This window comes from Manacus candei, unplaced genomic scaffold (assembly GCF_025592945.1).
Source record: "Manacus candei isolate 608988 ecotype Guabito, Panama unplaced genomic scaffold, ASM2559294v1 h1tg000014l, whole genome shotgun sequence".
In the NCBI taxonomy this organism is placed as follows: Eukaryota; Metazoa; Chordata; class Aves; order Passeriformes; family Pipridae; genus Manacus; species Manacus candei.
This window is the reverse complement of record NW_026138062.1, coordinates 53,702,977-53,726,041: the sequence shown is the minus strand read 5'-3', so window position 1 is coordinate 53,726,041 and position 23,065 is coordinate 53,702,977. Positions and strand designations below refer to the sequence as shown.

Below are 23,065 nucleotides of genomic sequence, written 5' to 3'. Positions count from 1 at the left end.
CTCACCCTGGTGTCAGTCAGTCCCGCAGAATCACCTTGCTCGGTGGCATGTGACAGTTCACACTCCCACACCAAGGCACCTAAGAGGAAAGGAGCTGAAGCCGATGTGAAAAAGACCAGGAGCAATTTTTATCTTAGATGACAAACGTAGAAAAGTCAGAAGGTGGCTCCAATCCAACGCAGCACCTGCCGTAAGTGTGGTACAATCATCTGGTATCAGCGGAGAGACACGAGTGTCGGCCGCAGGGCGGCAGAGATAAGGCAACGGACAGAAGGTTGAGGGTCTCAAGGAGGCTTACTCGGATCCTCTCCTTCCAGGTCTCTGACCCTGTGCTTTCTCCTTCCCCCTCCTCGCATTGAAAAAAGTCATACTTCAACACAGCAAACTTGGCAGGTGATGCTTTGCTTCCGGAGTGTTAAATCGACTCCTACAAATGCACAGGTGGTACAATCTGAAAAAGAGAAGTGCTATATTTGTTTTGGTTGATTTTATGTTTGCCTTTTGCCTTGGGCTGTAACATTGCTGCCCCACTTCACCTCCTAGTCCAAGCACAGGATTCTGTCAACCTCACACAACCTTACCTTTTGGCTGTTATTCTGCTCTTTTTAGCTTTTCTTTTCGTGGCACAATTAATCTGCGAATGTAAGGCAACACCAACAGTAAGGTGAAGAACAACACGTGGCCAAAGAAATAAATAGACCTGTACACCTGTAAAGAGAAGGGGACGGTTAAGGATCAGCAAGGAGCTTTGAGCCAAGAACATATTAGAGGGGATGGAGGGAAAAGGGTTACCACATGGGTCCTCTGTTTGTGGCTACTAAATACCTTCATCCATTTGTCCCAGGTGAAAAGGCAAAATGGCACCAGAGAGTAACCCATAAACATCCAATGATTAGTCTGCTGCAGCACGTAGAAGATGGGCCGCAAGAGAGTGATGGAGGCCAAAGTGCTTAGGGGAGGACTGTCCCGAACAAGGTTTATGAACTAATTTAAAGAAAAAAACCAGAATTCTCATCAGTTCGATGTCCTGTGGCTGTATATGTGGGCTCTGGGGCCGAAGTTCTCTATCCAGCTGTGTAAAATGAATTTTTAGTAAGTAAAGAAGTAGCTAAATACCTCACCTGGCCAACGTTTTAATTAAGGAAATAAATTTTAATAAGCAATACTGTTCTCTCAGTACTGGGAGATTAGCAGAGGCATTCAGTTCATGTACTTGTGCTCCAATCTTTTCCAGCTGCCAAGTACTTCAGCTGCCTTCTGCTCATATGCCAAGTTCTCCACTTTTCTTCCCGTCAGCTTCTGCAATATATTTACGGTTTGCCCACACAGAAGCCAGCAACCTACTGAACTCTTTAAGAACAAAACCCTATCATGTTTGAAAATCAATTCCAAAGCAAGCAGCTATTTTTCATATTTAATCCAAGTAAAGCCTTCACAGTTTCCAGACTCAGGGGGAAGGACTGGTGCAGGCCACCCCATTCTGGTAAGTCGTACAGAGCATACCTGTCTTTCAACGATGACTATCAGCAACTCCATTTGAAAGCACACCAGGTAGCCAGAGTGCAGCCCATGCCAAATGGCCAGGAAGAAGAGGGCCAGTGCCTGTGACAGCAGTTTGTTACCCAGGAACTTCAGACGCTTGAAGATGTAGCTAGATCAGAAAAGAAACAAAGTGCTTTCAGGTTATTGTCTGTCCCTCCCTGTTGGTGTCAGAGAGGCAGGGCCCAGGGGACCATATGCCTTTGCACACCATGTGGTGACAGAAAACAGCAAGACCAGAGCAAAATGTACATCAGAACAGTCTTAAAGAAATCCTAGCTATAAGGGGGAGAAGTGGTTCATTATGTACAATTTAGTTGTGTCCCAGCAAATGCTGAACGAAAACCCAGTTCAGTTGGCACAGGAGCATCAAGAGCCATGATGCAGGAACCAGCTGTGAGAGCAGTTCTGAGGCTGGCTGAGCAGGCAGGCAGCTCAAGGGCTTGCTGTAGTTCTGTTCTAGTCTCTGCTGCCATCAACTGCTTGCCTTTATTAATAAACTCCCCCTCCAGGTGAATTAAAAGATCTCTCTAACCCAGTAACCCCATAACCTGTTTCTAATGGCACAGCAGCAAAACATGAAAGAAAGTGCAAGAAACTGGCAGATCCTTCCTCTAATGCTCCTGCTCAGCCGAGGATCTCGGTTCTGTCGACACAGGTGTCGCCAACACATTATAGAAGGGGAATTTTGTCCTGCTCACCGGGCTACCCAAGCATTGGTGTTGATGTTGAAAGAAGCAATGGTCCCTGTGAACAAAGGTGTTGTCTCATACAGCCAGACCTTCATGTTGGCACAGGCATTCCACAAAGGCTTTCCATTCTGGTCCTTCCCATTGTACCCCAGACCAACAAGGATGCAGACACCTTCCTATCAAAAAATACACAAGTAAGATAAGAGGAAAATATTGCCCCTTTTTTTGTTGGAAAGGCAGAGCTGAGAAAGCTCTGACTCTCACTGTGTTGAGTGGAGAGCACCACTGCAGATGGAACAAATGGCTTAAAAACTGCCTGCTTTTTAGTTATCTAGTCTTGGCTAACTTGGAGCAAGCTGAATTAACTTGTACTGATCTCCAGATATTTGAATTTCTTCCATTTAGTGCTAAGTCCAAGAGCATACTAAGTAGCTGCAAGGGTGTGACCTTTATTCATTTGTCTTTTGCCTCTGGAACAACATGTAGACTCACCGTAACAAGCCAGCAAGTTACGTATTTGTAGAGTATAATTTTGCCCCAGATCAATATGTAACCACAACGGAACCAGAAAGGCTTCTCCTGCAGAGACAAGAGCAAAACAGAACAAAAATAAAAACGGGAGTTGAGTGGCCGTAATGGGACAAGGTAGACGAGATCTCATCACTGTCTTTTGTTTTTATCTGATGTATGTGTTGAGACTGCTGTACAGAGTAGGCTGCCAGGCTTATGCAAACTTATACATCGTTCTCCTTCCTTTGGTAATATGTGGCTGTACTGAAATAGCTACAGTTTGGGAAGACTCTGGGATTAGCATAATCATTGTGAAATTTACACTCTTATTTAGTCACATGGACACAGAAATGCTGACAATCTGCAAGTAGGAATTATTTGTTAGGAGTTTTCTAAGCACCTCAAAGATTCTGATGAGCCTTGCAAGTTACTCTAGTGAAGTTCTTTGCATGTAATTGTTATTAGGAGGGTAATTAAAATATCATAAAATACATAGGTTTCCAAAAACAGCAGTAGCATCTAAGATCAATTATCTATTTGTAAAAGTTTTCATTTGGTTCAGTTCCCCATAACACATTCCTGTTCTGCATCAAATGGAATCCACCAGATAGGCAGTAAAGCCAAATCAATTGTGGAAAGGCTTATCACTAGTTGCTGAATTACTTTTAAATTGAGGGGAAGCTAAAAAAAAAAATTTAAAAATTAACAAATTCTACTCTTGTGCCCACACCCCACACAACCAAGTCAATACATACCATATAGTCATCTGAGATGAGGTATTCATCATAGACGTACAGACTTGATAAGGTATAGGTTACTAGAAACACAAGACCCAAACTCAGGCGCTTGAGAGCAGGCACAAAACTGAGAAAGAAAAATACGAAGGTCAAAGAAATGCCTTGGAAAGAGACCATCAAATCCATAATTTTAAAAACAGAGGTGGAGAAGAGGAGGTGGGGGGACAGCAGTAGGGGGTACCACATTCCACTGCAGCAGCTGCCTCCATTTGGAAGCTGGGATGCAAATATTACCAGTTTGGAACTGAGCCTGTACTAAAGATGTCAAATAACTGTTGACATTCATGCCCTGGAACAATGCTGGGACATTAGGTGGAGAGTTACAAGCAACTTTTGAAAGACTGCCTTGTCTTATAAATCACTTTTGGTCACAGTACTCCCGTGTCCAGGCAAGAAGGCAGTTTGCTGCAGGGAACATAGAGGATTCAGTGGAGGATTCAGCATTCTAGGATCGCAGGAAGGTGAGAAGCCAAGTCACTTTATATTACCTATTGGGTCTCTGGCCTGGGACGTCAGTCATCTCACCCCTTGCCAATTTCTGATAGTCTGTCATGGAGAACTGAGGCCCAACCATGAAGGCACCATAGAAATAGGAGAATCCTGAGACCTCCAGGAAGGTAGGAACTCCCCGGACAGCAAATCGCCGCTGCTCAGGGGTCAGGAACTCCTGCACCAAAGGGAGTGGCATTAACATCATCCCGGGGAATTCATACTAGCTCTGGATGTTATGTTCTCGGCCTGCCTCCTTACTGGTTTCAGTTCTTGCTCTCCAGGTACATAGAACTTTAGACTTTGTATTTCTCATCCACTCCTCTCCCCAACCCTCTCTATCCCCTCTCCCTCTAAACAGCAAGAAGATCCAATGGTTGAGATGAGTTGCACAGATCTCTATTCCCAAATAAGCTCAAAACATGGAAGGGATCTATTGACATGCATCCCTGTCAGCACAGTAGGCATAGCGAAAGGACTGTATCTGACTTATTCCAGTCCCTGACTGCAGTTGCATGTACTCTCAAGACCTTATCATACTACAATTCCTACTTCTTGATGCAAGAATTCATCGTCTTTAAATACTTGAAACTTCAGCTTGGGAAATTTCAGCTTGACCTTGTTTTCTTGCAGTCAGCAGTGATTCCATGGATGCTAAAGACTAGGTCAAGCCTCAAACATGAGGTGGAGGATCAAGACACTTGAAGTAGGATTAAGAGACTGTAGCAAGTGCAATGCCCTCTCCCACACACTGTGCTGTGCAACTTCTGTCACTGTTTTATCTGCTCTAAAAGGAGGGCCCTAACAAATGGTAAAGGGCAACTGTTCACCAGGGTATGCTAAAACTAATCAAAGAAAAGGAAGATGGGAACTGAGACCCAGTACTGATGGTGTGCAAGTTCAAAGTGCACTACCCACAAGACACAGAGCATCGGGGATTGGGAATCTAACGCAACACATTTGGGGGAAAGAGATGGTGGGGAATTTGGAAGCGAGCAGGGTAATATTCTGACATAATTGAAACAACTTTTGTCCATCTCTAATCACTACTGTCTCTGTTCCAAATTATTTCTTTCTGCTCCAGAATTCAGTGCCCTCAGACACTCACAGAGGCTCCCCTCTCAGCTATGGCTTTTACCAAACAATGCAGCCTGCTAACTCACATTCTTTGAACTTCATTTTCTGACCTCTAGCTCACTGGAACAGCATGGAATGATGGAGAAATGGTCTTACTCACCGGATCTTTTCCTCCATCATAGTAATCGATGGCCAGACCTAGAGGTGAGAAACAGTTATGTGAATCCCTGGGATGGGCTGAATAAGCAAGTCCTCTCTTCCCTGAAGCACAGCTTGCAGAGTGCAAGAGATAGAAGAGAGGTGTCACTCACCAATTAACTTAAGTGTCAAGACACAATGTGGCATTGTCCACTTGATGTCATAATGTTCTGTGGCTGTGAAGTAATATCCAGCCATAAGGTATGTCTGAAAGAAACCATTGTTTGGGTTATTCAAACTAATTCCTCCAGCTGGTTTTGATCTGCCTCCACTTTTCCACCCACAGTTGCTACTGGGAAGTGCAAAACTGAACAGAGGGCTCCCTTCTACAAACTGATGGAGTAAGAAAGGGAGTTTTACCATCTGAAAGAAGAACGTGGTGAAGACGGCAGTGATTGTGCGACCCATTAGTCTCAGTATGAGGAACTGGATTAGGACACATATCAGGGAATGAAAAAACTGCATCCCTGTGGGACAGGAAAAGAGAGAGAGAGAGAGAGATAAGAAGTAGCAATTATATTTACAGGTTCTCCTAAACTGCAGCTCGCCCTGGGCCAGGCAGCTCTCTTTTCCCAAACTCATCTTACCAAAATTGAAGTAAGCAATTGAGAGTCCTGTGAACACATTGTAGAGATGAATGAGGTAGGTCTCCTTCTGGAAGAGGAAATAGCGCTGGAACAAGGCAAAAGGATATCCTGAGTAGAGAAGAAAGGGAAAAAAAAAACAAAGGAAGAGTTAATAAGTTTAGACAAGTATTGGTAATGATCCAAACTACAGCTTTCTTGAACATGTTACTAGGAACATGTACTTTACAGGGATACATTATCAACAAAGATCGTGGTGTTAATTCCCGATACAGTATTTCCATCTTGGGAGACAGATGCCAGATAAATTACTCTGTATAGAAGAAAATACTTTAACAGGAACACAATTATATCAAAATTGACATTGAAGTGCAAGAAATTACAGGATTACAGTTTCTGGCCTCATTCAATACAGATGAATAATGCTTAAATACATGAATCAGACTTTAGTCTCTAATTCATTTCCAAATTCTGCAACAAAAACATTGAACATAGCAAGAAGCTATATTAAAAAAAAAGGGGGGGAGGGAGGAACTTTATGGTTAATACCAGTACAATGTGCTGAAAAATTCAATCCTGCTCCAACCTCAATGAGTTCTTTCAGCTTTAATTTTGGAATTCCTCAAGTGACCTCCAGTAAGATAGATACTCTTGCTTTTCTAACTCTGCAACTTCAGATTTGCATCTGATTTGTGAACTATTGAGTACACATCTGTAACTAAAATCCACTAGTACTATGCATGTAGTGTTTTTGGAAAGAAAAAATCAGTCAGAAGCATATCATACGGAGCAACTAAAATAAGTGGAAGGAGTTTTCTCCTTGAATTTTCTGTGTATTAACTCCTAGCCTAAATTAAGAATGCCTCCAGATTATTCATGTGTGGCTCAAGTGAGAAGCAAACATTTGTAAAACACTCTGGTAGTACGGTGAGAAGTGTCACACAGAACACCATGAGTCAACTAAATTCTGTTGTCTAGGTGAGTTCACATAGCATGCAATAAACACTGCCACTCATTAGACAATAAATATGTTATGTTTTAATACACAGTGACACAGGAAGAGTTGCCCATCTCATGGGTACATGAAGCCCATTCACGCAATTACTGTTTCTAAAGGCACATGCACAAGGAGCTGAATTGGGATACCAGAAGCCACCTTAATTCTAGCATTTTATTGCTTTACTTTGCAAGATTGTGTTCTTTTGTCCTGCTTAAAAATAAACAAAAGGAAAAGGAAATTCATCACGTACCACAATACTGGCATCCATGCTACTTATTATCCTAGCTGAAATCTGTAGCAGTGGATAGATCTCTTATACTTCCACTAATGGAGTACTAGGAGCAGGAGATAGTCATGTTTTATGTGGAGCAGTAATAAAAGGTGACGACATGCACATTCTGCCGAGAAGTGTATGATGGATGGAAGGTTTCCAATAAGCGAGGCCAAATCTAGTCACTGCTGTGAGAGGAAATGAGAAACGCTGTCATGCTATGTAAAATATATGTCTGGCAGTCTGTCAGTGGAGCCATTTTAAGGTCCTCTCCGTCCCCAAAAATCCCTTGGGAGGGAGCCCCAGGGTTTGGGACTTTTGGGCTCCCTTCTGGGTCCCAGATAGCAGCATGCTCTACTGAGTCCAGATGCGCACCTGCTGCTTCTTGAAACCGAACTGCTGCTCCCCATTTCCTCAGCCTCTTGCCACCCCTCTTTCGGTCTTCCCTGCCTCCTTGTTGCTGTTCCTTCCTCCTTTTGTGTCCCACACTGGTTTCCACACCACAGGCTGCTTTCTCAGGCTGAGCAGCCGGCCAGCCCCACATACCACGGCCCTTCACTCACAGAGCCTGGCAACCTCCCTCCTGCACACCCAGCCTGCTCTTCCTTTCCACAACAGCAGCTCCAAGTTCCCCTACAAAATGTCTTACCCAAATCATCCTCTCCCTGCCTGGTCCCCCATGATTTTTACACAGTGTTCTTTTCATTAGCTAACATGGCCTTCTGTCCCGTTTCCCCCATTGCTGCCCTGAACACCAGCTGACGGGGAAAGAGGGCATTGGTAAAGGGAGTTCATCATACAGGCTCTGTAGGGATACAGGAGTAACTAAAAGAATTAGAGCAATTCACATAATCCAAAAAAAAAAAAGGTTGTGTTTTCTACCAGCCTTTTATTCAGGAACACGTAGACGGGGATTCTTTGTTCATGTGCCAATTTTCCTGCTGAAGTTTAATAAACACAGGAACAACTGGCTCTGAGAAATGGAAAGTGGTAAAAAAATGTAAAGTGTTACTATCAGATTAGATCAAAAGTTTACTGCAGAAAATGTTTCCCCCTTTTGAACAAGGGGAGAAAAATCAGATTACAATTACAGGCAAAGCACAATTTCTTGCTTTTCGTTGACATGGATGGTCCTAAAACTACATTTTCAAGGCTGTCCCACTCTCTCAAAAATCAGTAATATCTTGCAAAAAAGTCCATTTTCATGAGAATTTTTTTCTCTAGATATCTCTGTAGACAGAATAAAAGTATGACTGAATACTATAATGTACCGCAAATTTCTAAAAGCCAGAAATTTTATCTCTTTTCTCCCATGCCCATCTAGAGCTCCTACTCTTTGAGAGAGCTGTCTCACTTGTCAGGCATACTCCTTTTTAGCTCGACACAGCAGATCACATCATGGTTTGGCTAATGATGCTCTGAAGGGAAAAGAACCCTGGCAAATAGAGAGCTACTAATATGCACAGCATATATGTTTTTAGAAAGCCACAAACAAATCCTGGTCTTGCACTACATGGGTACTGTTCCAGTTCAAAAGTCACAACATCAGCCTAAATTCTTCTGATATCCAGAGTAACTTATTAGTACTCTGGACTGCAATTTACCTACAATTCTGCTGCATGAGATAATTTTCTCAGTTTTACAACTGGGCCAGTTCCACGCTGCAGATATAAACTTTAACCCCCAAATGGCAGTGGATACTGAATGTCAATGGTCATTCTACTGTGGCCTGTGCCCTTCTGAACACTCATAAACTCTCTATTAAATAACAAGCAACTTCTACTGATAACAACGGCAGTACTCCTGCCCCACTACCGTGTTCCTGAAGCACAGCAGTTTTTGGAGTTATTTTGGAGTTGGCTGTCACCTTTGGATATGTCAGCAGCAGGACGCTGTGCTGCTTTGCTTCTGCCATTCAGTGCAACAGGACAAGAGTCCCTGGTCCTTGCTGCCAAGAGATCCTGCACAGCAGCTCCCACTCTGCCAACCTCCTCTTTCACAACTCCCTCAGGCAGAGTAGGCTGTAATACTCCTGGAGAAAACAGAAGGGAACCCCTGATCCCAAGTAATTCTTCTTCTCTACCCACCATGGAGTTGAAAAAGTCTGCACACAGAGTTGGATTTTGCTTCTAGACAGACTTTTTATAGAAGGAAATAAACAATTGATATAGAAGTGGCAAATTAGACATGAATGCTGTTAATGATAAATCCCTCCTTTTTTTTTTTTTTCCCAAACTTCACAGCAACAAGAGGATGATCTCTGGTTAAGAGAACCCCTGTGATGAAAAGAAAGGACAAAGTCAGCTTTTTGGCCACAGCCATTTGGGAGAGTAATGGGCCACTGCACATCGCTCAAGTTGTCCAGAGATACAAGAATCTAACTAAGTAAAAGAAGTAAATGATCAAGAAGGTGAATTAGGCAGGATGAAAATTCTACTAATACCAAGCAAAAATAGTGCCATCTTCTTGAATGGGTGATTAAGATGCCTGTCTTTTTCCAGATATAAAGCTGCAAATAAGAATACCAGAAACATTCTTTTCATCTCTGCTCCCTTTATTTCCCCTTTTATATGCATTAGCTCTGTTTCATCTTCAAGAGAGTAGATCTGACTATCTTTCCCCTTCTCCTTTGCTGATCAGCTAACTCCTCCTTAGTTAACATCTAGCAGGTCAATTGCCTTCATTTTCTCGTAAAAATGCTAAAACTAAAAGGAAGGGGACAACAGGAAAAGAAAGTGGTAAAATACCAGCCTTACCTAATATTTTGACTTCAAAGGTATTCCCTTCTTCTGTCTCTAATACTGCAATACTTGTCTAACACTGGGTGCATAAACATGAGTATTTTAATTCAGCTCAGGACTGCACTTTCAAAGTCCACTTATGGTGCTTTAGTTTGCTTTAGTCTCAAAGCATGTGAACAGGGCTCTCTTCAGATGAAACTAAACTGAAAACACACTCCAGTGGGTGCTTAGTCCGTACGACCAGACTGAAACAAATTGAAAGTAAATGCTCAAAACCCACAGAGAAGTCTCCTCTATAGATCTGCTCCTACGGTACCACTTCGCTAATGTAGACACGGGCAGTGTGTAGCATTACATACCTCCCTCTATTTTTTTATTATTTAATGAACAAGATGTATTTGAAGTTAGAAGTTTAAACAACGCAGCACATGAGTGGTCTGTGACAGGGCTGGTTTTAGACCCTGTGACAGGGGAGTGCTGCCTCTTACAGCTTCTCCCATCTCTTACCCATAAAAACCAGTTGTTCGCCTTCCCTGCAGTAAGGTTCTTGTTTGTCTGACCAGCTGGGGACTCGGTTTGGGATAAGTCAACAGCTTTGGGTGACCACAGTGAGAATTTCACTGAGCTTAAAAATCTTCAGGATGCAGAGAACAGGAAGAAACAGAGGACGTAAAAATAATTACGAAAGGTAGAAGAGTAGCAGACGACTGGCAAGCAAAGGAATATGTTTCTGGCACCTATTGAGTAGTAATGTGTTAATTTCTGCAGGTCCCTGATATGTGTGTGGATGAGGGAACACTTCCCCAGTGCTTTTCCTGGCAGGTCTGGGCAAATCAGCAGGGTCAATTCTGGCTCAGGGGTGTAAACAGCATGTTGGTCCCCCTCCACACTGTGCAGCAGGACATGCCAGGTAGCTTGCAAGCCACTGTGTAATACTATGATCAGATAAATAGCTGTAATTCTTTGGGATCATACAGCCATGCAAGAAATGAGATCAACATAAAGTCTTAAATACACAGTGCCACAGGGCCCCCTGCATCCTGGCTTATGCTTTAAGCGGTGACAGCAGGAAAGAAATCTGTCCCCTCTCATGTGAGGACAGGAGCAGCAGCACAGAAACCCTGTTCTCTCCTTCACACCATTAAAGGGCTCCTTTTTCCTTTTTCCTCCAAGGGGCTAGGACAGCATTGGTTCAGACCTCTTATTCCAGCAACTGGAAAGTAACTCTGTAGGGACAGAGCTGCGACCACTGGTGTCTTCGATGCTGACAAAAAGACAGAGTTTCTCCTCTGGGAACAGTGGCCCCTGGACCTACTGAAGAATGCAAGGTAGAGTACATCTCTCAAAGACACCTTCATATCATTGACAGACATTAGTGTACTGACACATCACACTTTTTTTATTGGCAGGGTCCAGAACTATGCTTCAGGTCTTACTGCTGTTGATAAAGCAGCCAAATTGCAGACTAATTTCTTCAAAGGCTGTTTACGCAAATTTTTACATATGGGAAGTCTGCAGCAAGTTTTTAATCTTGTACAATCTGAGTAAAGGACTCTAGTTGTATTCTTTGCTTCAAAATTGCAGCATATATAAATGTGTCTGATCTAAATACAAAGCTGTGACTAAAATCCCCATAATTTGCTCAGCAATGTGCCATTACTTGTTCACTAAAACATTGTGTTGCCCTTTAGGACTACTCCAATTTTAGTTCTTGGATGCTCTTCCTTCCTCCTTTCTCATTCTCCCCTTTATTTAATTTTTTTCAGTTGTGACAGAATGTTAACAGTTTTATACAACCTCTTTTAGTTATTTCAGATTATGACTAAGTAAACACACTTATTCTGAATCAAGAGAGTCCATTTAGACTTTTTTTCAACAATAATTCAGCTTTCTCCAGAAATTAATGTAAGAAGTTGCAAAGTCCCTTGTGATTCTTCCTCTTTCTCAGAAAACTATTTTTACCAGTTTTGGTGATCTTCTGAACAGTGAAACCGTAGAAACTGTTGTCACAGTGTAGATGGGAAACTGCATCACAGAGCAAGAAAAAGAAACAACTTTTTAGTCCATCTTTGGAACAGAGATCTTTGAACAGCTTTGGAACCAAGCTTTGTCCTCATGGTCTTGTTCTGAAATAATTCAGCAGTATTAGCTGCAGCCAAAAAATAGTTTTCTTCCTGAATCTATACAAACACCTGAAACGGAGGAAATGAAGGAAAAGCCATACTTTTTCTGTCCTAATGCCACTTCCAGCTTTCAGAAATGCCTTTCATTTACACCCCATGCTGTCCTATGAAGTGGTCATCAGTGCTAGCTGCATTACCAACAAGCTTAAAGCTTTCCATCACATTAAATGGATTGTAAACTAAGCTGCAATTAAATGAACATTTCTTTGTGCTGGGCTAAGGAACTCTTCTTACTCTCCTCTCATGTTGTTCTGGAGGACTGTTTGGCCTGTCCAAACAGTAATGGTATAATGCTTTACCTCCCATCCATTAAGCAGGAAAGCTGAAGTCAATCCCCTCTGCCTGAGTGGTTCAACCTACACGACCTGCAAGAGTGCCAAACTACAGGCAAGGCTATTTTGCATGCCCTGAAGCCTTCTGTCTGAAGTTATGCCTTCCATTGCATGTAATTAAGTGATACTGAGCTAGGGAGAAAGGACAGGGAAAGGCAGGTCTAGCCTCCTGGTTTAGTAAATACATTTTAGTATGCAGGGGAGAGATGTTAGTGGTTTCCTAGTCCCTGATCTCCAGACTTTAATACAAATTACAAAAATCCACTGGGACCATGCAAAATAGATAGCGGCCTACCTCAGGAACAGCACTGTGCTGTCTCAGGGGCTTAGTGTTAACACTGTACATGGAACATTTGTAACAGCACACACGGATCTCATGCTTCCTCAATCTACCGACTGCAGTGGGCAGCTCTTCTTATCTTTCTAGGAGAATAACTATCTGCTGTTCATTTCAAAGAAGTGGTTTTGCTCACCCATAAGACACCGAGCAAGAAACAGCCTTCCAGTGTAGTGTTCTAGCTTATTATTAGTAAAAAGCAAGAAGGAACTCAGAAAGTAAGATCCAGGTGGGAATATTCTGCAGAGGCATCTCTCTACTGTAGCTATCTGCCTCCACACAAGCTTTCTAGGACCTTTTCTGCATAAGCACCTGTTAGACTAGTTCCGTGGTTAATTCAGTTGACTAACCTCGTAGTGAACTATCTGCTTTTTCTGGTTTAGGTTTCTGCCAAGCAAGTAAATTCAATCAGACTGCAATTAAAGTATCAGAGACAGACGTGGGAGAAAGGAAAGCAGGACTTTCCCTGTTCAGCTGTGGGGAGCTGCTAGACTAACTCATGCTGACTTGTGCGCATGTCTTGTATATGTTACCTATTAATTTTTTTTCTTCTAGAAGAAGTTTGGTTTAACTAACTTCTATGTGGAGTTCAAAATGATAATCAGTTCAGCCTCCTATATCTACCCTTGATGTGAGGAATGTTTTGGTTCAGCTTGATCTCGCACATCATAAACTAAATCAGGCAGAAACAAGTCTGGTGCAGACCACAGTTACAAAGTGACACAGTTTTTCTTGCTTGCATCTTTTCTTAAAAATTATACTTCTAGTTAGCCGAAGCAACTTTATTTTGACAGATCACACAGGAGCAGCTGCATCACTTCAAACATATTTTCAGGTTTCAGTGGAAAGCTTGTATTTCCTTTCTGCTAGGTGACTACACCACCAAATGCTTTCACAACCTGAAGTTTCACTGAGCATCTGCAGAGATGTACGCAGATAGCATGTATACATACACTTGAATTAATGTTTTGGGAGTCATAACCTCCCCCTCAATGGCTAGCTCACATCATAACGCTAGCCCTGCCTTACCCATTTCACACGGGACTCAAGTATCTCATGTTTACATAAGCGCAGGCAGTGTGGGTTTTGCAACATGCTTCGCGTCGCAGGTGGAGCACAGAACATCATCCCAGTTCTCCTGGCCACTGTGCTGGCAGGCTCTCCTCACCCTACCTGGCAGTGCCCGTGATGACATGCCACTCCCTCAGTGCCATCACTGCTGCAGACACCAGCGATATCTCTGGCCGCCACCGCCCTGCACTCGGACAGGGCAACACCTGGGAGAGGCTGCGGGGACTCCCGAGCGGACACACGCTCGCGGGGTGCGGGATATACACGGGGCGTCGGGGCACTCTCACAGAGCCAGCGAGACAATCGCTAACAAAGTTCCTGTGCCCGGGATACGGGCCCCAAGAGGGGTCTTCCGCTGGCACCCCGCGCTCCTCCCCGCCCCACTCCTACAGGCGGTCTGACAGAACCGCGCCCCGACTTCCCGCGGAGAAACCGGGCGGAGTCCGCTCTCCGCCGGGACGGCTGGACGCTCGTCCCGGGCGGCTCCTGCGGGGCACGTCCCGCGTTCCCCGGGCGAGGCGGGCGGTGCCGGTAGCGGCGGGGGCTCGCCCTCCGGCTCGCCGCGCACACGTGGCCTGGTGCGGCGACGCGAACACAGGTGCGGCTCCGCGCCGGCGGGGCGATGCCCGGCCCCGGCCGCCGCGCAGCGTGGCACAGTGGTTGAGCGGCGGGGTCGCCCGTGCCCACGGCGGGCGCGGAGCCCCGCCCGGGACGTCAACCCCGTTTCCCCCCCACGCCCTGTCTTACCCATGAGGATGGACAGGATGAGGCGCAGCGCCTGCTCCGACGAGCCCAGCGCCTCGGCCAGGCGCGCCAGGCTCCAGCCGGCCGCCGCCACCGCCATGTTCACCGCCGGCCGCCCCGCCGGCCGCTCGCGCCCCGAACCCGGCAGCTGCACCAGCCAGCGCGGCCCCCGCACCGCGCACCGCCCCCAGCCCGCCCATTGGCTGCGCTGGGCCCGGCCCCGCCCCGCCGTGCCGGCGATTGGACCGCCGGTGGCAGCGGGGCGGGGCCCCAGCGCACTAAGGCAAAGGTTACCCGCGGGTGGGCGGGGCCGCGGCCCGGCCCCGCCGGCCAATGATTGGTGGAAGTACGGCAGGGGGCGGGGCGCAAGAGCGGCGGGCGGGGCGGGGCGGGCGCGCGGGGCGGGGCCCGGCTCCCCATTGGCTGCGGCGGGACAGGAGAGCGGCGGGGCGGGGTCGGGGTTATTCGCGGACACGAGGCGCGAGCGGAGGGCGGGAGAGCGCGTGGGGAGGGCGGGAGAGGGGGGTGGTGGCCTAGGCCTGGGTCTGCGTTCTGGCTTTGGCCTTGACCTCAGCCTTGGCCTCGGCCGCAACCCCAGCCCTCTTCTTAGCCTTAGCCTCGGCCTTAGCTTTGGCGTGGGGCACAGCTTGAGCTTCCCCAACGCTGCCAGGTCCATCACCCCATTTGTCCCCGGAGGACAGACCCCTGGTGCTTGGCTCTTGTGGCCCAGAGGGATCCGTTTCCCATACCAGCATTATGGCAACACCTGTTCCTTGCCCTGTCCCTGTATCACCTGACTGAGTGTGCCACAGTGCCAGGCACAGTTTCAGTGATTCCCAGTGACAGGACAAGGAGCAATGGCCACAAACCAAAGCACAGGAAATTTCACCTCAACATGAGGAAGAACTTCTTTACACTGAGGGTGGCAGAGCACTGGAACAGGCTGCCCAGGGAGGTTGTGGAGTCTCTTTGGAGACATTCAAAACCCAACTCGACACATTCCTGTCTCACCTGTTCCAGATGACCTTGCCTTGGCATCGGTGATTAGACTGGATGATCTCCAGAGGTCCCTTCCAATCCTAACAATTCTGTGACTCTTGTCACTGGGCAAGTCTGCCCACACAGCCTCCTCATAACTCATCTACTGGATGACCTTCTAGGTTAGGTTAGATATTAGAAAAAGGTTCTTCACCCAGAGGGTGGTTGGGCACTGGAACAGGCTCCCCAGGGAAGTGGTCACAGCACCAAGTCTGAGAGAGTTCAAGAAGTGTCTGGATGATACTCTCAGGCACATGGTCTGACTTGAGGATGGTCCTGTGCAGAGCCAGGAGTTCAATTCGATGATCCTTGTGAGTACCTTCCGACCCGGCATATTCTGTGATTCTGTGTGGCGTGTCCCTTCATGCAGCTGTACATGAGTGCACCCCAAGTTCTCCTCAGCTAAAGCTTTGGGTGTAGCAGATGTGATCCTCTTTCCCTTGTTTGTGTTACCATTTTCCTGCTGGGTCATTCAGGTGAGCAGTAGCACCAAAACTTAGCTGGAGGGGCAAACTCAGGCTCACACAAAGATTCACATGAAAAGGGACCTCTGGAGGTCTCTTATCCAAACCCCAGCTCACAAGCTGGACTCCAAACCTGGATCAAATTGCTCAGGGTGTTGCCTGGGCACTTTCTGTACATTTTTATGGGTGAAGAGCTCCGAGCCTCCCCGGCCTCCTGAGCCAGTGCTAAATCATCCTCTTTATCCTGCTCTATCCTCTTTATCATCACCATTTAGACAGCAGCCCCAATGAGATCCCATTTCTTGTCAAATCTGACTGGAAGAGGGACTATCTGGCAACACGCCCATCTGGACCTCACTTATATAGAAGACCTGGCTAAAGACCTTGCCTCCTCTTGCCCTTCTCTTTTCCAGGCTAAACAAATCCAGATTCCTCAGTATCAAAGCTCTAGTCACCTATCCAGTGGTCCTCCACTGGGCTCTTTCTAGTTGGTTCACACCTCTCTTGTGCTGGAGAGTCCATAGTGAACGCAGCGAAACAAATACAACTGTATCTATGCCACACAGAGGGAAATAATTGCTTCTCTCCACCTGTTGACTCTGCTGCCATCCATGCCACCCAGTGTGTTGTTAGGGTGTATCATGGGCTGGTGTGCCAGCACCTCCAGGATCTTTTCTGCTGAGCTGCTCCTTAGTCCATTGTCTCCCAGTCTGTGCTGGCACATATGATTACTCTGCTTCAGGTGCAGGTCTGGCCATGAGGTTATGGTGTGGCTGTGGGGTGGGCTCACCTGCTGAGAACAGGCCCTGGTGGGCACAGTTTTCACTTTAAATGATGTGGATTTTCTCCTATCCTCCATTTCTTAGTGGGAAAGGCACAGATCAAGAGAAGGAAGAGGATAAAGTCTTGAAAGAGCAGTTAAATTGCACGTTGGGCTGTGCAGCAGAAGATGTAGTGAGTGTAGAGAGTAGAACAGACAAAGGGTGAAAAGAATGAAGGAGTGATCTGACAGAAACCTCAAAAAGTTCAGAAAATAAATGCATTCAAAATAATATGGGACTTGACATGAAGCTAAGGGAGAACTGAGCCAGAATCATTTCAGAGGTCCACGGTGAAACTGTGAAAAGCAATGACCTTAAGCTGCTGCAAAGGAAAGTTCAGTTGGACCAAAGGGTGGTTCACCATGGGAACAGGTGCTTAGAGAGGCTGGGACATCTTCAGCCTTGGAGATGTTCAGAAGATGACTTTTTCTCACAGAAAATGAGAAAAATGGAAATGAAGAGTAATCAGTGCAGTAAGGAAGTGAATGAAGAAGGGGAGATCTCGGCCTTGATCTCCAGAGGTCCCTTGAAGACAGTGTAAGGTGCAGAGTGGCAGGCCAAGATGTTCAGTGGGGGTTTGAAAACCCTTCTGACTCCATCAGGTTAGACTTTACAAATAGGTTACTGTGTTTGTCCACCCTAACTGGTTACTGTTTGCCAGTTGACTTTCCAAGGAATATCTGTCTCTCATTTCCACGTTCAATTGTGTGTTTATGGTGTTCAGGCCAGTTTCCTGAGTGAGTCCTATGTGAGCATGATGACTGTCTATTCCTCCCCCTGTCATGTTTTACAAGGAATGATCCTCTCAAATTTCAACATTTGTAGAAGTGTAATGAAAGTGGAGAGCCAGATTACAGAAAGGCCTCTTAGCATCACCGCTGAAGGAATCCACTCCATAACCAAGCTTCGTCCCTTCTTTGGTATAATTAAATTATCCCACAGATTTAACACTCTGAGGGGGTAACCTCTTAAAGTCTCTATCTTGCTCAGTTGTGCTGTTGTCTGACAGGTGACTATAGTTGTTATTGTCCTATTAAAAGTCCACGAATGAGTTAAAGAGTGATGAGAATATTCATGTAAAAAAGATCCACTGAGGACATGTTAACAGTAGCATACAGATATAACTTCTGGCTCAGTATGTCGCTACATTTTAGATAGCCAAAAATGGGAGAATATACCAGGGAAATGTCTCCATACACTTGCCTTCTCCCTTAAACCTCCACATCAGGCTTCTCCTCCTTTCATCCTTCCCGTTCCCTTCTTGTCCTCTTTTCATAAAAGCTTAGATCGTACCTGGAGGATTACTTAGATTCTGTGGGCAATGGCCTTGCTTTGAAGGTCAGACTGCTGTAACCTGGCACCAACCATGCCACTGTTGCTGCAGCCACTGGTACTCTGCTGGGCTTGGCACAAGAGCTTACAGCACTGGGCTTAGCTTTCTGCATGTTCTGCTGGTACACGTCCTGCCCAAGAAGACCTCTGTCTCCTGCAGATGCAGACTCCTGCTTTTCGAAAGGCAAGGTGCTCCGTCTGGTTTTGGAGGACACATTTGTAGCAGGAAAAATGGATTTGGACCACAGTCCCTCTCAGGTGGTGTCCTCCCGTAGACCCGAGGTTGCAGAAAAAGGGGAGAGTTAGAGGCTTTATGCTGGGCTAGCCAAATTCTGGTCTAGGACCTTTGTGTTCTGGAATAGCTGAGGCAACAACCCCCTAACACACTTTTTTTGTGCAAAGAGGAACTTACTAGAAATGTCCACTATTTGTGAAATGAATTTTTTAAATACTGTAGTATTTTAATACACTTGAGGTTAGCTACTTGTATGGTGAGACAGAGTGCATATGAACTTTCATTCTGTAATTTACTGTTGTCAGAGATGGGTTTCAGAAGCAGCATCTGCTCCTGAGATTCCCTAACAATTTCCATTGCAAGATTCTTTTTTCAGATGCTTGAAATGTTGCTATATTTGACCTGTTTAGATTAAATGCTAGATAGCCAATTCGGGTCAGAGCATAGTAGCTGGTTTTGAGACTTGAATCATGATGAGTGTACTGCTATTTTTCAGTAGTATTATTATTTTAATAATCATAGTGGTGTCATGCTTGAGAGGAGGGGGTGTAGCCAAAAATATTTATTTATTGTCCTGAAGATACACCGTGGTTTCATAACATTACATAGGTATTAATATGAAACTTGAGATTCACATGAGCTCGGTGGGGCAATATGGGAATGGAGCTGCTGCAACTTCTGTAAATTCATTTCCATTGACTGTGTTCCAGTGGTTCATGCAGCTTTCCCACACGCCACAACTGCACGAGACCCCAGATGGTTCCTCAAGAGCTCTTGCAGTACGTTCTTTCCAGGACCATTTCTTGTATGCTGAGGGACTGAAACAGGAATCTTGTGCTCTGCCTCACTAGTGCCTCTTCTCCCAGGCAGGCACAGGTGCCTACCCCGATTGAAATGGCCATGGGAAAGGAGCGAGTTACCTGGGACAAGGTAACTATCTGGGGAGTGGGTTTAGGGTTGAACACTGATGGGGAGGAGGAAGATACTACAAGAGCAGGAGTCAGAGTAAAAATAGATAGGACAGAAGTCTGCTGCTGGCAATCATGGTGTCAAGAGAGAAGCACAGGGAGGATGGAGAGAGAAATAACCACTAGGAAGAGGTGGAGTATAGAGGGAGAAGGGTGACTGCTTGGAATAACAGGCAGGAGAAGACATGAAAATAAGTTTTCATTAGACGGATGAATAGGAGGCCTTGGAGGCAGCAGGGGAAAAATTCAGGAGTGGGTGAATGCAAACCAGAGAGACAGAGAAACTAGGACTCTGTGGTGTTGGAGGTGGTGAGAGAATAGTACGCTTGAAATCATGTCACCTTTTCACTCTGGAGATTATTGCACAAATTAATCTTAGAAGGAAAAAGTCTCTAAGGTCATCGAGTCCAACCATCAGCCCAACATTACCAGGTCCACCACTAAACCACGTCACTAAGTGCCACATCTACATGTTTTCTGAACACTTCCAGGGATGGTGATTCCACCACTTCTCTGGGCAGCCTCTTCCAATGCTTGAACACCCTTTCAGAGAAGAATTTTTTCCTAATGGGCAATCTAAACCTTGGCAGCTTGAGGCCAAGGTCTCAAGGTCTCCTCTTGTCCTACGCAATGTCAGAGCCTGATTCTCAGGCACCACCGGCTCCGCACCCGAAATCCCCCTCCACGAAACGGGGGAGCTGCAGTTCGTGGCCCCTGTTCCTGGTGGGAGGGCTCGGACACGCCGTGCCGGGCACGGGGCGTGTCACCCAGGGGAGTCAGGGGAGTCACCCCCCCCGATACCCACTGTGGGGCCGGGCGGGGCAGTCCCCGGGCCGTGTCTCCCCGGGACCGGCCGGTCTCTGCCGCCGCCTCTCGGTGCCGCCGGGATCGGCGAGCTGTGTCTGCACTGATGGCTTCAGTCCGGCGGGTTCTCCTGCCGCAGGAATGTCGCCTTTCCTCTCCCAGCAGCGGCTTCACCTCGACGTTTTACAGCGTTGTGGTTTAAGGGCTGAAGGAGCTGGGATTTTCAGCCTGGAGAAGAGAAAGGTGCGGGGCGACCTTATAGCACCTTCCAGTACCTAAAGGGGGCTGGAATACCTGAAGAGAGCTGGAGAAGGACTTTTTACAAGGGCACGTAGTGATAGGACAAGAGGCAGTGGCCTTAACCTGAAGAAAGGTAGTTTAGACAGGATATTAGGAAGAAATTCTTTACAGTGAGGGCGTTGAGACACTGGCACAGGTCACCCAGAGAAGCTGTGGATGCCCCATGCCTGGAAGTGTTCAAGGCCATGTTGGAGCAACCTGATCTAGTGGAAGATGTCCCTGCCCATTGCTGGGGACTGAAACTAGGTGATCTTTAAGGTCTCTTCCAACCCAAACCATTCCATGATTAAGTGAAAGTAAGCCAAAGTATTTAGGAATATTTTACTCAAATAGATGCAACTGCTCCTCTTCAGCCACAGTTTCAGCTCTGGAATGCCACGTGTGCCATGAAGATGGATATCCCTTGGAAGGTCACAGCAGAACCCACACCAGTCATCCCACGGTGAGACATCTCAGCTGTGAGTCAGAATAGGGAAAAGTAGGAATGACTATAGGGCTTCTGTTTGTAGGAAATGTAGTGCATTGCCTGTACAGGCATTGCTTGTGCTTAACAGTCACAGCTGCTTGAAGCTACACCCAGGGGCATAGGGGAAGGGAGTCAGGAGGCAGCAGGCATCTCAGTGTGGTACAGTGCACAGAGCAGAGGCTCCCAGCTCCCAGGTTTTACTGGGACCTTTGCATTCAGACTTGGTGATGGAGGGAGTAAAAGAGGTGAACAGACTGGTGAAAATGCCCCTGGTACAGTAAGCAGAGATGGAAATCTATGGGTTATACTGAGAGGTTCTGAACACACCCGCACTGGCAGGTTTTCCTGGGGTTTACACAAGGCTCCAAATTTAGTGACTGGTAACAAAACTGCCCTGGATCACAAGAGGGAAGTGGGAAGTGTAGTGAGCAAGAAACCCACTGAATCCTCTTAATGGCAGAACAGGAAACAAGCAAATTACTGCCAGGGTCTTGGTAGTTGGAGCATATTTACTTGTTACTTACATATCCTTGACTTCCTCATGATGGATTTCGCTTAGTTAATGTTGTTTTCTCTTTTGATATTTACTCCCTTTGCTTTAGGTACTGACTCAATGTTTCCAGATGGGAAAGTGTGGCTTTTCTTTAGAACTTGGGAAAAGCTTTTTTCCCCCCCCCAGTTTCCTGGGGGAAGACAAGCCAGTCAGGCCTGTTTTAGACGGTAATTTTGTGAAACCTGGAACACTACTGTGCATCATAACATCTGGCAGAAAGGTTACAGCTACTCAACTCTGAGTCATCTTAAGAAAAGGTTTATCTTGTGCAATTTGGGAAAAGTAGTACGTGGTCATGTAATTTAGGAATTTAAGAGAATGTGTGTGCCTCTGAGCAGAATTATATTGTATTGACAAACTTAATATTATCATTTATTAAACTTAATGGCACGATTTTGCCTCTTTTAAATTGTTACCTGACATAATTTCAGTGAATTGTGAAATATATTACCTAGCTGTTTCATTTTACATGTTGTAAAAACAATACAGATCTAAGCAAATGGAATCAAATGCTGTATATGTATTCAGTGTAAACACATACATAGATATTACCAGTCTTCTGCATAAATAGTAGCATTATGCAGATATGTGACGAGAGAAAATGCAGCTACTTTTTTACTTAACTAACATCAGCAATCTTTTTCTTAATTAATAGGTATATGTCTTCTAAAGAATTATTACTATTCACACACATATTAATCTACCACTGCTACAGACAAGTCGAGTCAGGTTTTATATGAAAATATACAATTCCCTTACAGTGAAATGACATACGTAATATATCAGTCCACACTCATTTGATTTCTGCCATGCCCATTCTAAAATATGATTGTGGCTCAAAGAGTCACTGACAAGGTTTTTACTTTGCTCAGCTCAGAGGAGAAAACATCTCCCCATGATTTGTTGTGTATCTTTCATCACTGTTTTCCTGATTCTCAAAATTCCAGTTAGAAACATCAAGCTGTGCTCCCAAGAGATATCAGAAGTGAGATGACACTGTTTTCTCTCTCTCTCCATTCTCAGTTTGACATTGAAAATAGACTAGTCATGTTCTTCAAGCAAAGCCTTTATCCTGACTACAATGAAGTCAGTTATGATTCATCTGTAGGTGTTTCTCTCCCTTGACAATATAAAAAACTCTTTCAGCCAGGCTTTGCTAATGCACTTTGCCTATGGCCTGCTAAAACTTGAAGCACTTTTTTCCTGGCTATAACAAGACCTGGAGTATGCTGTGCCAATTGTAAAGAGTAGAGGCTGTAATGGAGTTTTACATTTTCATTTATAGTCCAATCCTAGTGCAGCTGGTTTGTGAGGCAAGGGGGTTTCTAGAGTACTAGTGGCAGGGATTTTAGTTTGTATTTTAGTCTTGGCCTGTGGACACTGGCTGGATTAAGGGTCCTACCTAGTGTAAGCCTTTAAACTCCTTTCTGTAAGGGTCTTGGATCTACCTTGCTCTGGGGCTAAGTCTGATGAATGTGAACATGATGAACATGCTCTTACATGAAGTGCACTTGACAAA

General features: G+C 45.6%; 1 protein-coding gene across 1 annotated transcript; it reads right to left on the bottom strand.

The window, feature by feature from the left end:
- Positions 1–106: 106 nt before the first annotated feature.
- LPCAT3 (lysophosphatidylcholine acyltransferase 3) lies at positions 107–14,719 on the bottom strand. Its single transcript, XM_051780853.1, has 13 exons — positions 14,569–14,719; positions 5,890–5,997; positions 5,663–5,769; positions 5,416–5,509; positions 5,265–5,302; positions 4,027–4,205; positions 3,497–3,605; positions 2,724–2,810; positions 2,241–2,407; positions 1,504–1,651; positions 826–984; positions 582–708; positions 107–451 (listed from the first exon to the last, which is right to left on the bottom strand). Exons 1-12 carry the CDS (start codon positions 14,663–14,665, stop codon positions 592–594), a joined length of 1,410 nt encoding a protein of 469 aa, XP_051636813.1. The 5' UTR covers positions 14,666–14,719; the 3' UTR covers positions 107–451; positions 582–591.
- Positions 14,720–23,065: the final 8,346 nt, after the last annotated feature.